Source organism: Pongo abelii, chromosome 14, assembly GCF_028885655.2.
Source record: "Pongo abelii isolate AG06213 chromosome 14, NHGRI_mPonAbe1-v2.0_pri, whole genome shotgun sequence".
Classification (NCBI taxonomy): domain Eukaryota; kingdom Metazoa; phylum Chordata; class Mammalia; order Primates; family Hominidae; genus Pongo; species Pongo abelii.
This window is the reverse complement of record NC_071999.2, coordinates 44,660,184-44,673,489: the sequence shown is the minus strand read 5'-3', so window position 1 is coordinate 44,673,489 and position 13,306 is coordinate 44,660,184. Positions and strand designations below refer to the sequence as shown.

The 13,306-nt window shown below is 32.4% G+C and overlaps 1 protein-coding gene across 4 annotated transcripts in view; it reads right to left on the bottom strand.

Moving 5' to 3' along the window:
* Window positions 1-13,306, bottom strand: part of COG6 (component of oligomeric golgi complex 6) — a 140,319-nt gene that overhangs the window by 114,558 nt on the left and 12,455 nt on the right. For all 4 annotated transcript variants that reach the window (XM_002824197.4, XM_009248592.3, XM_009248593.3 and 1 more), the window contains exons 5-6: window positions 2,321-2,432; window positions 280-362 (exon numbers count right to left, since the gene is read on the bottom strand). In XM_002824197.4, coding sequence (XP_002824243.3) covers window positions 280-362; window positions 2,321-2,432 — 195 coding nt within the window. The remainder of the gene's footprint in view (window positions 1-279; window positions 363-2,320; window positions 2,433-13,306) is intronic.

Sequence of the window (13,306 nt, the reverse complement as noted above, 5' to 3'; positions counted from 1 at the left end):
ATTACATATTACAGCATATTAGCTTTTTATCATTTTATGGGATGATTTTTCAATAATTTTCTACAATTAAATAAATGTCACATTTTAACCATCACTTATTTATCAACTGCTGTTTTAGCCTAAACTTGTCAGGATATAACTTCACCATTCTCTAAAGATAAATAAAGATTAAACTTCTATTTCACAAAATGCTATATAGTTTCACAAACAATCTAGAATATCTTTAAAATTTTGGAAACATAAGCAGCAATGCAATTAGTTCAGTGAGCAGTTACTCACCCTGCCGTTTGTTGATTTGTACGCAAGAGAACTTTGACATCATTATGAATCTGTTTTACTCTTCCCAGTGCCTTGAAAAAATCCTTTAAAATTAAGAATGTGACTTTATGTCTATGCTTCAGGCAAAATTACATTATTTAAAACTGAAAGGTCACTACCAAGGGCAAACAAACTCTTTCATCTATTTTAATGAAGCCTTCCTATACTGATTTCAACTTTCTCTAAGTTTTCATAGACGGTGTAACTGGTATTTATTCACATTTTAGGACATATTAATATATTAATTCAGTTCCTACTATGTGCCAAATAGTGTTGACAGTTGCCAGGAATACAAAATTTATAAAGACAAAAATCCCTGTCCTCAAGAAGTGTACTTAGTCTAGTGAGAAATGCAAAACTAAAAATTACATTAAAAAAACATACTGTGTATTACACATGTTATTACTTAAGCCTGGCATTCTTATTGCTGAAGATGATGTTTTATGTATCTGTTGTATACTCATTCTTGCTTCCTCGTCCAAGAGTAGAATGCAAACTTAAATATATAGGAGGTGACAGATGCCAAACTGTTGATTGATATTTAAATGTACTGGAGGCTTAGGTTTCAGAGTGCCACAAATAGTGCTCCACCCATGAAAAATAATGGATGTGTTATTTTTCTTTGATGAATAAAACTTAAAATAATAATAATAATAATAACCTTCATTTTCTAATTTCTACCAACGGGAGAAAAAATGATATGTCAAATATTTCAAATGCGCAAAGTTCCTCAAAACACGAGGGCAGTACATACTAATACATAACATCTCTATTAATTCTCTCACCTATTTACTTCTCTACACCCAAATGACTGGTTCCATTTTAGCCAAGCCAGTAAAAGTGATACCTACTCAGAAACACTCAGTGAGAACCCTTCCCCACCTCAAGAACCCTTCTTGCCCTCTGATCCCACAATGATGACGATATGCTTAAGTTTACAGTTCTTCCCAGCTAGAAGACCAAAAGATTCCTTTCTGGAAAAACTGAATGTCTTCAAGAAAAAAAAAGAAATGAAACTTTTTCTTGTTATTTAACATTTTGAGAGGTTTTATAATTCTGTCAGCCAGTTTGGAAAGAATGGAATAGCTTAAAAAATTAATTAGATGAAAAAATAAGTGACTTCTAACCCAAGGAAAGACACAAAGTTATAAAAGAACATGCAATCACTGTAATGTCACTGTAATGAAAATGAAAAATGTGTGGGTAGGTACCATGGCTCAGACCTGTAGTCCCAGCACTTTGGGAGGCCGAGGTAGACAGATTGCTTGAGCTCAGGAGTTTTAAGACCAGGCTGGGCAAAACAGTGAGATCCTATCTCTACTAAAAATCAAAATTAAAAAATCAGCCAGGAGTGGTGGTGTATGCCTGGATACCCTAGCTACCTGGGAGGCTGAGATGGGAGGATCACTTGAGCCTGGGAGGTTGAGGCTGCAGTGAGCTGTGTTCGTGCTACTGCACTCCAGCCTGGGTGACAGAACGAGACCCTGTCTCAAAAAAAAAAAAGAGAAAATAGAAAATGTGGTCTAACTGTACTAGGATGTATGAAGGAGATAAAGAGAACATATGTGTGTACTATCTGTGTTGGGGGAGGAGATAGAGTGGGTAGAAGGCTAAATCCTCACATTTCACAATAGAGAATCAATAGAGAATAGTTAACACAGATAATCAAAGCATATTCTTTTTAACTATAGATCTAGAATATAGAATTTACAAAAGAAGCAATTAATAACACTGAAAATGGTTGACAAAAGACCTAGAGGTGAGGAAGAGTAAAATAGGTGACATAGATTTTCTTTTTATAACTTTATTGACTCTGACGTTTTAAAAAGTACATGTATTACTTTGAAAAATATAATTAAAATACACATCTTAAATTTCCAAACATAAAAATATTCTCAGATGAAACTTTTTTTAATGGGAAAATAAAGCTTCAAAAAAGCAATTTCTCTCTAATACCTGTAACTACTAAACTTTAAATGATTATAACAGAAAGCCAGGATACCTCAGTAATGGGTCCTTCTCTTGTACCTCGGAGAAGACTCATTTCATCAGAAGTCAGCTGGAACTTGGATAAGAAGGCATCTGCAACTTGTGCTCTTATCTCTAATTTTTGGCTGTAATTTTCAAAACAAGGAATAAAAATCAAGCATCTTATGTAGTTGCATAGCTTTAAAACAAATTCTATCTCAGACATAATAAATTTTTAAAACAAAGGTATGAAAAGTTCTCAACATTTTCAAAAGTCTTGTTTCTGCCTCAAATATGAGAATTTTATCAGACATGTAGGTGATAAAATTAGCTAATATTGTTCTATTTCAGATACTTGCACACAATAAATGGAGTTGATCATTACGCAAAAGAAAAAATAAGTCCATGCATGGTCCCTGCATTACAAATTTGCAGCCACTTACAAGTACTTAAATAGTTCACCTTGCAGTTTGCTAGATGCTTTTGTAAGAGAGAAATATGTACCTGTTTTCAATCAATTTCTTTTCAGTCACTAAAACAATTCCTAAGCCTTTTAAGTTTTCACATGACGTACATATCAAAAGTCAAATTTATTAGTTTATTTTATGTTAGAGAAGAATTCCTTTATTAATTCTCCATAAATTGCTAGTCACTTATCTGCTTTGGTCTTCCCCACTTTTTCTACAAAATATAGTAATAAAAACAACCTTTTAAATCATATTATATGAATGCAACCTATCTAAACTAGCTGACGGAAAAAGGCACACTCAATGACCTACAGGACTGAGTAGAATCAATACCCACAGGCAAGTTAGGAACACAAACTGCTTGAACAGAAACTCAACATTCCTGGTTTCTGTATCTCAGAACTGAAAATATATAAATAAAGTTATAAAAGTATTTCACTAGCAATATTCAGAGAATAGTAATATTCCACAATTAAAATTCAAATAAGAATGAACAAAGATAAACATAAACACTATTTGTATAGATGGTACAATGCATCTGCCATCTCTGTTTTATTTGCACCTTTGGGATGGAGGTTTTAAATTCAAAGTTGAATGCTAATGCTCCTACTGAATAAAGAAATTTACAAGCAAAAATCCTCCAGGTGGCAGCAAAGATCTGTTTATTTCAAATGATAAATCACCTAATTGAGTATACACAGATTTAAATGTCATGTTCTTAATCATCTTATTATTGATATCTAAAAGTTATCTTAATATTTATCTTATTTTTGCTTTGTTGCCTGTGCTTTTGAGGTCTTATTCAAAAAATCCTTGCCCAGTCCAATTTCATGAAACAATTCTCCTATTTTTTTTTTTCTGGTAGTTATATAACTTGGGGTTGTATAGTTTGCTCTTTAATCTATTTAGAGTTTATTTTTATATATGGTGAGAGATAAGGGTCTAGTTTCATTCTTCTGTATGTAGCTACCTAGTTTTTCCAATACCACTTACTGAAGACACTGTCTTTTCTCCAATGTGTGTTCTTGGTGCCTTTGTTGAAAATCAGTTGGCTGAAAATGCATGAATTTATTTCTGGGTTCTCTAGTCTGTTCCATTGGTCTATGTGTTTCTACACCAGAACCATGCTGTTCTGTAGTATATTTTGAAGTCAGGTAGTATATAATGCCTCCAGCTTTCTTCTTTTTGCTTTGCTATCCAGGTTCTTTTGCATTTCCATATGAATTTTAAGATTTTTTTTCTATTTCTGTGAAGAATGTCACTAATATTTTAATAGGGATTACAAAGAATCTGTAGATTCCTTTGGGTACTATGGACATTTTAACAACATTAATTCTTCTAATCTATGAACACAGGATTATCTGCTCATTTATCTGTGTCCTTTTCAATTTCTTTCATCACTCTTATAATTTTCATGGTAGAGATCTTTCACCCTCTAAATTTATTCCCAGGTATTTTATCATTTTTGTAGTTATTATAAATGGAATTGCTTTCTTCATTTCTTTTTCAGATAATTTGCTGTTGGTGTATGAAAACACTGACTTTTGTATGTCGATATTGTTTCCTGCAACTTAACTAAATTCATTTAATATTTATACACTTGTACAAATTTTCGGTGGAGTCTTTAGGATTTTAAATATATGAAACAACCTACAGAATGGGAAGTACTTGCAAACTATGCATCTGGCAAGAAGCTAATATCCAGAATATATAAGAAACTCAACTCAATAACAACAACAACAAAAATCTGATTTAAAAATGGGCAAAAGACCTAAATAAACATTTCTCAAGACATACAATTGACAATGGTTATATGAAAAAAAATCTCAACATCACTAATCACCAGGGAAATGCAAATCAAAACCACAATATCACCTCTCCCCAATTAGAATGGCTATTACCAGAAAGACAAAAAACAACAAATGCTGGCAAAAATGCAGAGAAAAAATAAATCTTATACACTGTTGGTGGGAATATAAATTAGTACGGTCATTATGGAAAACAGTGTGGGGGTTCCTCAAAAAACTAAAACCTATCATATGATCCAGCAATACCATTATTGGGTATATATGCAAGGGAATAATATCAGTATGTCGAAGAAACATCTCCACTCCCATGTTTATAGCAGTGCTATTCACAATAGCCAAGATATGAAATCAACCTAAATGCCCATGTACAGAAAAATGGATAAAGAATGTGTGGGTGTGTGTGTATACACATACAATTGAATACTATTCTTCCATAAAACAGAATGAAATCCTGTCTGTCATCTGTGGCAACATGGATGAATCTGGAGGACATCACGTTAAGTGAAGTAAGCCAGGCACAGAAAGACAAACATCACTCGATCTTACTCATATCATATGTGGAACCTAAAAAGGTTGACTTCATAGAAGTAGAGAGTACAATCATAGTTATCAGAGGTTGGGGAAGATAGTGAGGAGAAGGGGACAGGAAGAGATTGGTCAACGAGTACAAAGTTACAGTTAGGAAGAGTAAGTTCTACTGTTCTATTACAAACTAGGGTGACTACAGCAAATAACAATGCAGTGGTATTTCAAGATAGTGAATAGTTTGAATATTGTCACCACAAAGAAATGATAAATGTTTAAAGTGATAGATATGGTAATTACCTTGAAAGATTACATTGTACCCCATAAATATATATAATCATTATATGTCAATTATAAATTAAAAATGAATTTTTAAAAGCTTAAAGAGTTACCTTAACAGGTTTTGTTTTATACTTTTAAAAGTTCCAGTCATTATCATTAAGAATTTAAAGTAATTATAAAATTTCATCAAATTCCTTGAGACTATGCAAATTAGCCATGTGAAATAAAATGTTTTTGGGAGCTTTTTTGGATCTATCTTTAGAATCAATTTATTAGGCAAAAAGGAAAATTTGTCTCTTTAGTTTATAGTTTCATTTTGTTGTAACCAAAACAAGTGTTACCCACCTTGATCACACCCCTTAATCATTACAATTCATTCCAAATAATGTGGATCTAAAAATCAATCATGAGATAAAGACTGAAACACAGGCTCTATATATAGCTACAAAAGAGATGGTGCAAAAATATTTTTATAATGGGCACGATACTAACACAAGAGTTTAATATATCAAGATGGCAACTTTAAAAGTAGTGACAATAAATTCTAATATATTTTTTATTATCATATTACTCTAGTTTTACCACATGTATTCTTTCCAGGTAAATTTTCACAACCATTCTGACAGGAAGTTATTGTTAGATGGTCCAGTGATTTGGTTTGGGAATATTCACTCATTCAAATAACATTATTGGAGACTTACAATGTATAAGGCCTACGCCAGAGACCAGTGTGACAAAAGGCACTTATGACACAGATGTTGTCCTTACTTTACAACAACATATGGAACTTTTAGAGGGCTTTTAATGTCTAAGTAAAAAGTATAGGAGATAAATATTAAAATAAAACATATAAATTATAACTTCCAGAGTATTTAAGATTATGTTTGTGCAATCACTGTATATTATATAAATAAGTTAAATAATAATATGTGAAATATATACTATGGAAAAATACGTAATAGATAAAACTGAGGTAGATCTATATGTACTAACATAAAATGATCCATAAGGCATTTTATAGGTATAAAAAGTTGCGAGAAAGTATGTATAGGAATCCCCACTTATTTTTAAGAAGTAATTACAATAGTCCCCCCTTATCCTCGGCGGATATAGTCCAAGGATGCCTGAAACTGCTGACGGTACCAAACTCAACAGGTACTGTTTTTCAATCTGATAACTGAGACAGCTACTAAGTGACGACTGAGTGGTGGTGTATATAGCATCACACACTAGAAAAAGGGATGATTCATGTCCCACCAAAGTGGAAGCCAACCGCTTGAGATTTCATCATGCTACTCAAAATGGTACATAATTTAAAGCTTACAAATTGCTTACTTCTGAAATTTTCCATTTATTACTTTCAGACTGCAGTTGACCATGAGTAATGGAAACCACACAAAGCAAAATCATAGACAAGGTTGGGAATTATTGTATATAAACACATGTACATCAACTTTCAGTATGTCCAGTTATATATTGCCTAAGTATTTAAAATAAACAGACTACTTAATTTTCATGATTCCTTCAAATCAGCCCAGAACATGATTTATGAATCTTGTGGTACTTTTATTTTTCTTGAAAACTTACCTCTGTCATATCTTAATTCTACCTCTAGGTTCACCTACACCAAATAATTTCAAAATAATTTTTTAAATGGACATAAGATATAAACCAAAACAAAAAAAGAAATATAAATGGCAAAACAAAATGAGAAACATGTCGATTCATCACTATTCGACGATATGTAAATTAAAATGGAGGTGATACCGGGGCCTGTTGTGGGGTAGGGGGAGGGGGGAGGGAGAGCATTTGGAGATATACCTAATGTAAATGACGAGTTAATGGGTGCAGCACATCAACATGGCACATGTATACATATGTAACGAACCTGCATGTTGTGCACATGTACCCTAGAACTTAAAGTATAATAAAAAAAAAAGAAAAAGAAAAAGAAAAAATAAAATGGTGTGATATTTTTCATCCATATTGGCAAAGTTTTTAAAGATGATATCTAATGCTGATAAGGGTTTAATAAAATAGACAGGATGGAAGTAGAAATTGTTATAGCCTTTTTCGAGAAAAATTTAGGCATTATATTTCAGGACATTTCCAAAAATGATCCTCCTGAAATAAAAAATCATAGGAAAATGAACATAAAATATTAAGAGAAAAAGTAAAATATTAACAATACACACACATACTCACTCTGGAAGGAAATATACCAAAACATTAATTGTGGTTCTATCGGAGTGGTAGAGTTATATTTGATTTTAGTTTTCCTTAAATTATATACAATAGATTTATATTAACATTATGTCAAAAAAATTTAACAAAGAAAAGGCAGTTTTTTACACTTAAAAGATTCCTTTTACCTAATTCATATGATGGAAAGATAAGTGAAATAACCTGTTTGACAGGATCTTAAAGAATCTGGTTATCAATTACAATCCTTAAGAAAAAGTATTTCTACAATATTTTTCTTGGTTCTAAAATACAAAAAAAGAAACTTTTCACTTTAAGTTTTTATAAAGTATCAAACTGAAAGTTAAACATTTTTGAAAGACTGGTTAAAACTCAATAGAGATAAAATCCTGTAATGAGGTTGTTTTCTTGTCAGCATTTCCAGTATCACGCCATGATTTTAAAACCTGATAAATTTCTAAATTTTTATCTTAGTATTTTAAACAAATAGATAAAATAACTTCAATACAAAAATATATTGAAAAATAAAGCACATACAAATGACAAAAAGAGATAAAACTGAGCTACATCAAAATTTAAAATGTGCTATAAATGACATCACAAAAGTGAAGATAACCCACACAATGGGAGAAAATGGTTGCAAATAATGTATCTGCTAACAAACATATATCCAGAACATATAAAGAACTTTTACAACCAATAAATAAAAACACAAATAACCTAAATAAAAAATGGGTAAAGGACGTAAACAGACATTTCTCCAAAGAAAATATGCAAATACCAATAAGCAATAAAAAGATGCTTGACATCATTAGTTATTAGGAAAATGCAAATCTAAACCACAATGAGTAGTACTTCACACCCAGTAGCATGGCTATCATCAAAATGACAGACTGAAAACAAAGATGTACAGAAATTTGAATCCTCATATGCTGCTTTTGGAAATGTAAAACTGTGCAGCCTCTTTGGAAAACAGTGTGGCAGTTCCTCAAACACTTAAAGAGTTATCATATATGATTCAGCAATTCTACCCCTAAATATATACCTAAGAGGAATAAAACATATGCCCACACAAAAACTTGTAAACAAATATTTACAGCCAGCATTATTCGCAATAGTCAAATAGTAGAAATAACCCAAATGTCTATCAACTAGTGAGCAGGTGAACAAAATGTGGTGTTGCTATACAATGGAATACTATTCAGCCATAAAAAAGGTTAAAGTAACATGGATGAATCTTAAAAGTATTTATGCTATGTGGAAAAAGCTAGTCAAAAAGGGCCACGTATTGTATGATCTTCTTTGCATGAAAGATTCAGAACAGGCAAATCTAGAGAGGCAGAAAGTAGATTAATGGTTCACTAAGGCTGGATGACTACTAATGGTCACGAGTTTTCTTTCTGGGATGGTGAAAATGTTGTAACTCAGATTATAATGATGATTGCACAACTCTGAATATACTAAAACCAATAAACTATATACTTTAATTTTATGATATGTGAATTATATCTCAACAAAGATGTTTTTACAATAAACAAAAAAGGTTCTACCTTTTGAATTACAATTACATGTATTATTATAACTGTACAAAATACAGCTTAAAAGGCATCTAATACATTCTTCTAGCTTGACACTTTCCACTTCTTAATAACATTTAGTTAAGTATATATGCACAATTGCTATTACTCTTATAAAGAGTCTCAAATATTAACAGGCAATGTCAGCAGTAACTATTTAAAATGTTAAAGTAACCATGTAGATATATTCAGTTGATAAGTTTTCAGTGTAGAAAGGAGTGGGTACAAAGAGCATTAATACACTGCCTTTGCTATCCAGTTAAAATAGTCAAAGACCATAACGTCCAGCAACTGTTTAGAAATTATAGGGCAGAAAATAAGTGCTAGAAGAATAATGTGTTGTGGGAGTACAAAGAAGGAACTAATTAATTTTTTTTTCTGGTGACTAAGTAAAGGTTCCTGGCTGAACATGGAAAATATATAATAAAACTGTAAAGTACAAAGGTGAAATAAATTTCCTATAAGCTGAAGTATTTTTTAAAGTAAGCAAGACTTTCTTTGAAACATATATATGTACATATATATATACATTCTCAAGGAACATGTACATACATGTGTGACACACACATACACACACGATAGCCTAAAATTCTTAAGTTTTGTAAAATATTTTGAAATATATGATGGGCATAAACAACAGGGAACCTTAAAGGACAAATGAGTCTTCAACAATTAATTTTGGGAAATGGAATTCCAGGTAGAATGAATAAGAATGTAGAAAAAGTCTACCTGGTTGATAAATGTAGTTAAATCAGGAAATAAACAGCAATAGCCACTTTAAATGAAGCGTGCCCACAAAAAAAAAGGAAGAAAAAAAAAAAGCTCTTTTGTATTGGTGGGGAAAAAATGTTAAGAAAAAAAGCTCTTTTTTATTTGTGGGGAAAATTTGATCAGACAAAATTTTCATTTAAAAAAATCCATACCATCTCCAAACCCAACTTTTAAAATACTTAAACCAAAGATTATTTCCAAATTTTTCCTCATACTATTTCCCTTAGAGCATGATCATCATAATCACAAGAAATGGATAAGCCATACTGTGCCTTACCCCCAAATTTTCATTTCCAGTCCAATATGTGTGACTGAAATAAAGTTGTTATAGCTTATCTGAGTCAGGCCCCTGCATGTCACTGGCAATATTTTCTTTTGGATAGTTGCTACTATGTACAAATGAGACAGGAAGAAAGAAGAAAGGAGATGTGATACTCCCTTGCTTTCCCCTAATCTTTTATTAGGTAATGAAAGAAAATATGCCACATACGCTTCTGTAATATATTTTTACATGCAATATAAAACCATTTATGCAAGATAAAGTTTTATATTTTTATGCTACCAATTTCAAAACCTGAGTTAAAGTAGTTTACAATGCAATTAAAATAAATTAAAACTATTAAAAACTAAAATAGTAAGAAATAAAGAGAAAGGCTGAGAAAGTAAATAATACATCTGAGGAAAGCTATTGCAATTAAGCACAAAATAGCTCTAAGCTTCCTAGATGCCAGAGCAAAAATAGAAATAAGATGCATGACATAGATTTCTTTGTCCAATAAAAGGGGAGGAGTAGGGAGGGGCAACAGTCTTTAATGTATGTCACGCAGTGTGTTCAGCAACTTACATGAATCATTTAGTTATCTCAAAAACCCCATGACATAGATATTTTTCCCTTCCTTCTTTCAGACATAGAAACTTAGGTGAAGGGAGGTTAAGAAATAACTGTACAAAATCAAAAATCTAATAATCTCTTAACCAAGGTTTTGATTAAAATTCAGGTTTTTGTCTTAAATCCCATATTCTTTCCATTTTAACATACTGAACTTAAAAAAATACACACACATAAACATTCTCCAGAGATTATTTTTCTGAGTCCAGAGAGAAATCTGGCTGGTGGGGCTTTACAAGAGATAATAAAAATATAATAGTGATTTCAGTAGTATTAAAAAAATACAAAGGTATGTTCATGTACATATAGTCTTTCCTGATTATCAGTGAAGCCCATCATCTGACTACCAATGAACTATTAAGGGGAAATGCTAACCTGCAGTCCTGTGAAGAAAATTCTACATTAAGCTTTATCTATTAGAGCATCTCAGCTGTCCTGATGACTGACTTCCTTCTCACTCAGTTGGAAAAATATTCCTATCATTTATACATTTGTCTGAATAAGGGTATCATATTATTCAAATAATCCCACATTATTTCTATTTCTAAATCTAACTGCTTGTTTAACGAAGTTTCTTGTTAAAAAGATATTTTAAAATGAAAAAACAACTCCCTGCCAGCCCCCAGAGACCTGTTATCATAATTTCTGCCTTGCAATTTTCCTAAGATATATTCACACAAATGTTCACTTGGCAGATCATATCTACAGCTCTTGGGATACCAGAATGTCATGAATTTTCACTTCCCAAAAGCATATCAGGCCAAAACACTTCCATAGGCTTACTAAAATATTAAACATAAACCTTGCTTAAATAGTTTTGAGAACACATGAACAGAAGCACAATGTTCTAATATCGTCTCCTATATACATTATTTAGAGCCCCATATTATAAGCTCCAATACAATGCTTATTTTTCAGTTTTCACTTTATGTTCCTTTCCTAACATTATAGTTGCTTTCCATATTCATTTACTCAAAAATTATTTATTGAATCTGTAAAATACCAGGCACTGCAAATACAAAAAGGAGAATAAGAAATTGTCATTGTTCTCAAGGAGCTCACGGTTTAGGAGAAAAAGAGACAATCAAATCAACAATTAATTGCAAACAACTGTAATACATATTACACTAAAAATTAAAACAAAAAGATTTAACTGAGAACAGGAAAAGTTTAAATAGGCTTTACATACAGGATTACTGATCTGTTATCCTCTTAGTTTCAGTCACAATTTTCAATTAAAGTAATACTTGTTTTTGTGTTCAGCATTAACTTAGAGAAAAATTAACGTCAAGGTCTCTAACGGGAATGTGTTTTTCTAGGAAACTTCTTTCAAAAGAACTGTTATAATATGCAATCTAATTTTATGGTGAAGGCACAGGCTTAATTCTGATAAAGAAATTTAACACTGCCTTTCCTCACAGAGCTGGCTGCTTTGCAGAGTCAACCATCTCTCACATCAGCTTAGTCTGCAACTTTTCTCACCACTGTCCACCAACCAACAGGACACTATTTGTGGTGATGGAACTGTACTATATCGTGACTATGGTGGAGCATTCAGGAATCTACAAATGATAAAATGTATAAAAACAAATACACCAATGAGTAAAACTGCAAAATCTGAATAAGACAGGTAGATAGTACCAAGGTCATTATCCTAGTTGTGGTACCATACTATAGTTCTGTAAAATGTTACCTTTGGCAGAAACCAGGTAAAGGCTACCTTGGATCTCTGTATTGTTTCTTTTCTTTTCTTTTCTTTTTTTTTTTTTTTGAGACGGAGTCTCGCACTGTCGCCCAGGCTGGAGTGCAGTGGCACGATCTCGGCTCACTGCAACCTCTGCCTCCAGGGTTCATGCCATTCTCCTGCCTCAGCCTCCCGAGTAGCTGGGACTACAGGTGCCCGCCACCACGCCCGGCTAATTTTTTGTATTTTTAGTAGAGATGGGGTTTCACCACATTAGCCAGGATGGTCTTGATCTCCTGACCTCATGAACCACCCGCCTCGGCCTCCCAAAGTTCTGGGATTATAGGCGTGAGCCACCGCGCCTGGCCTTGTTTCTTACAACTGCATGTGAATCTATAATTATTTCAAAATATAAAGTTTAACATTTAAAAAGTTAAAATGTTTTTTCAAAGTTTACCAGTTAGGAGATGAGAGAATTAAGGTAGGGGAGAGGGACATTCCACAAAAAATTAAAAATATGAGTAATACTTTGTCTAAGGCCAGGTCTTTCAAATTATAGTCTCTGGACCACTGCATAAAAATACCTGGGATATTGTTAAAAGAGCCGAATCCTGAGCCCAAATCAAGATTTACTGAGTCATTAATCAAAAAAACAGTTGTTTACTTTTTTCAGTCAGATTCTCTGAGGATGGTGGCCAAAACTTGCCATTTTATCAAGCTCCTTGTGGTTCTTATGTTTACTGTGATAAGGTGTGGATACATGAATCGTAATGTAAAAGACCAGAAAGGAAAACTGAAATAAAAGATATGGCTCC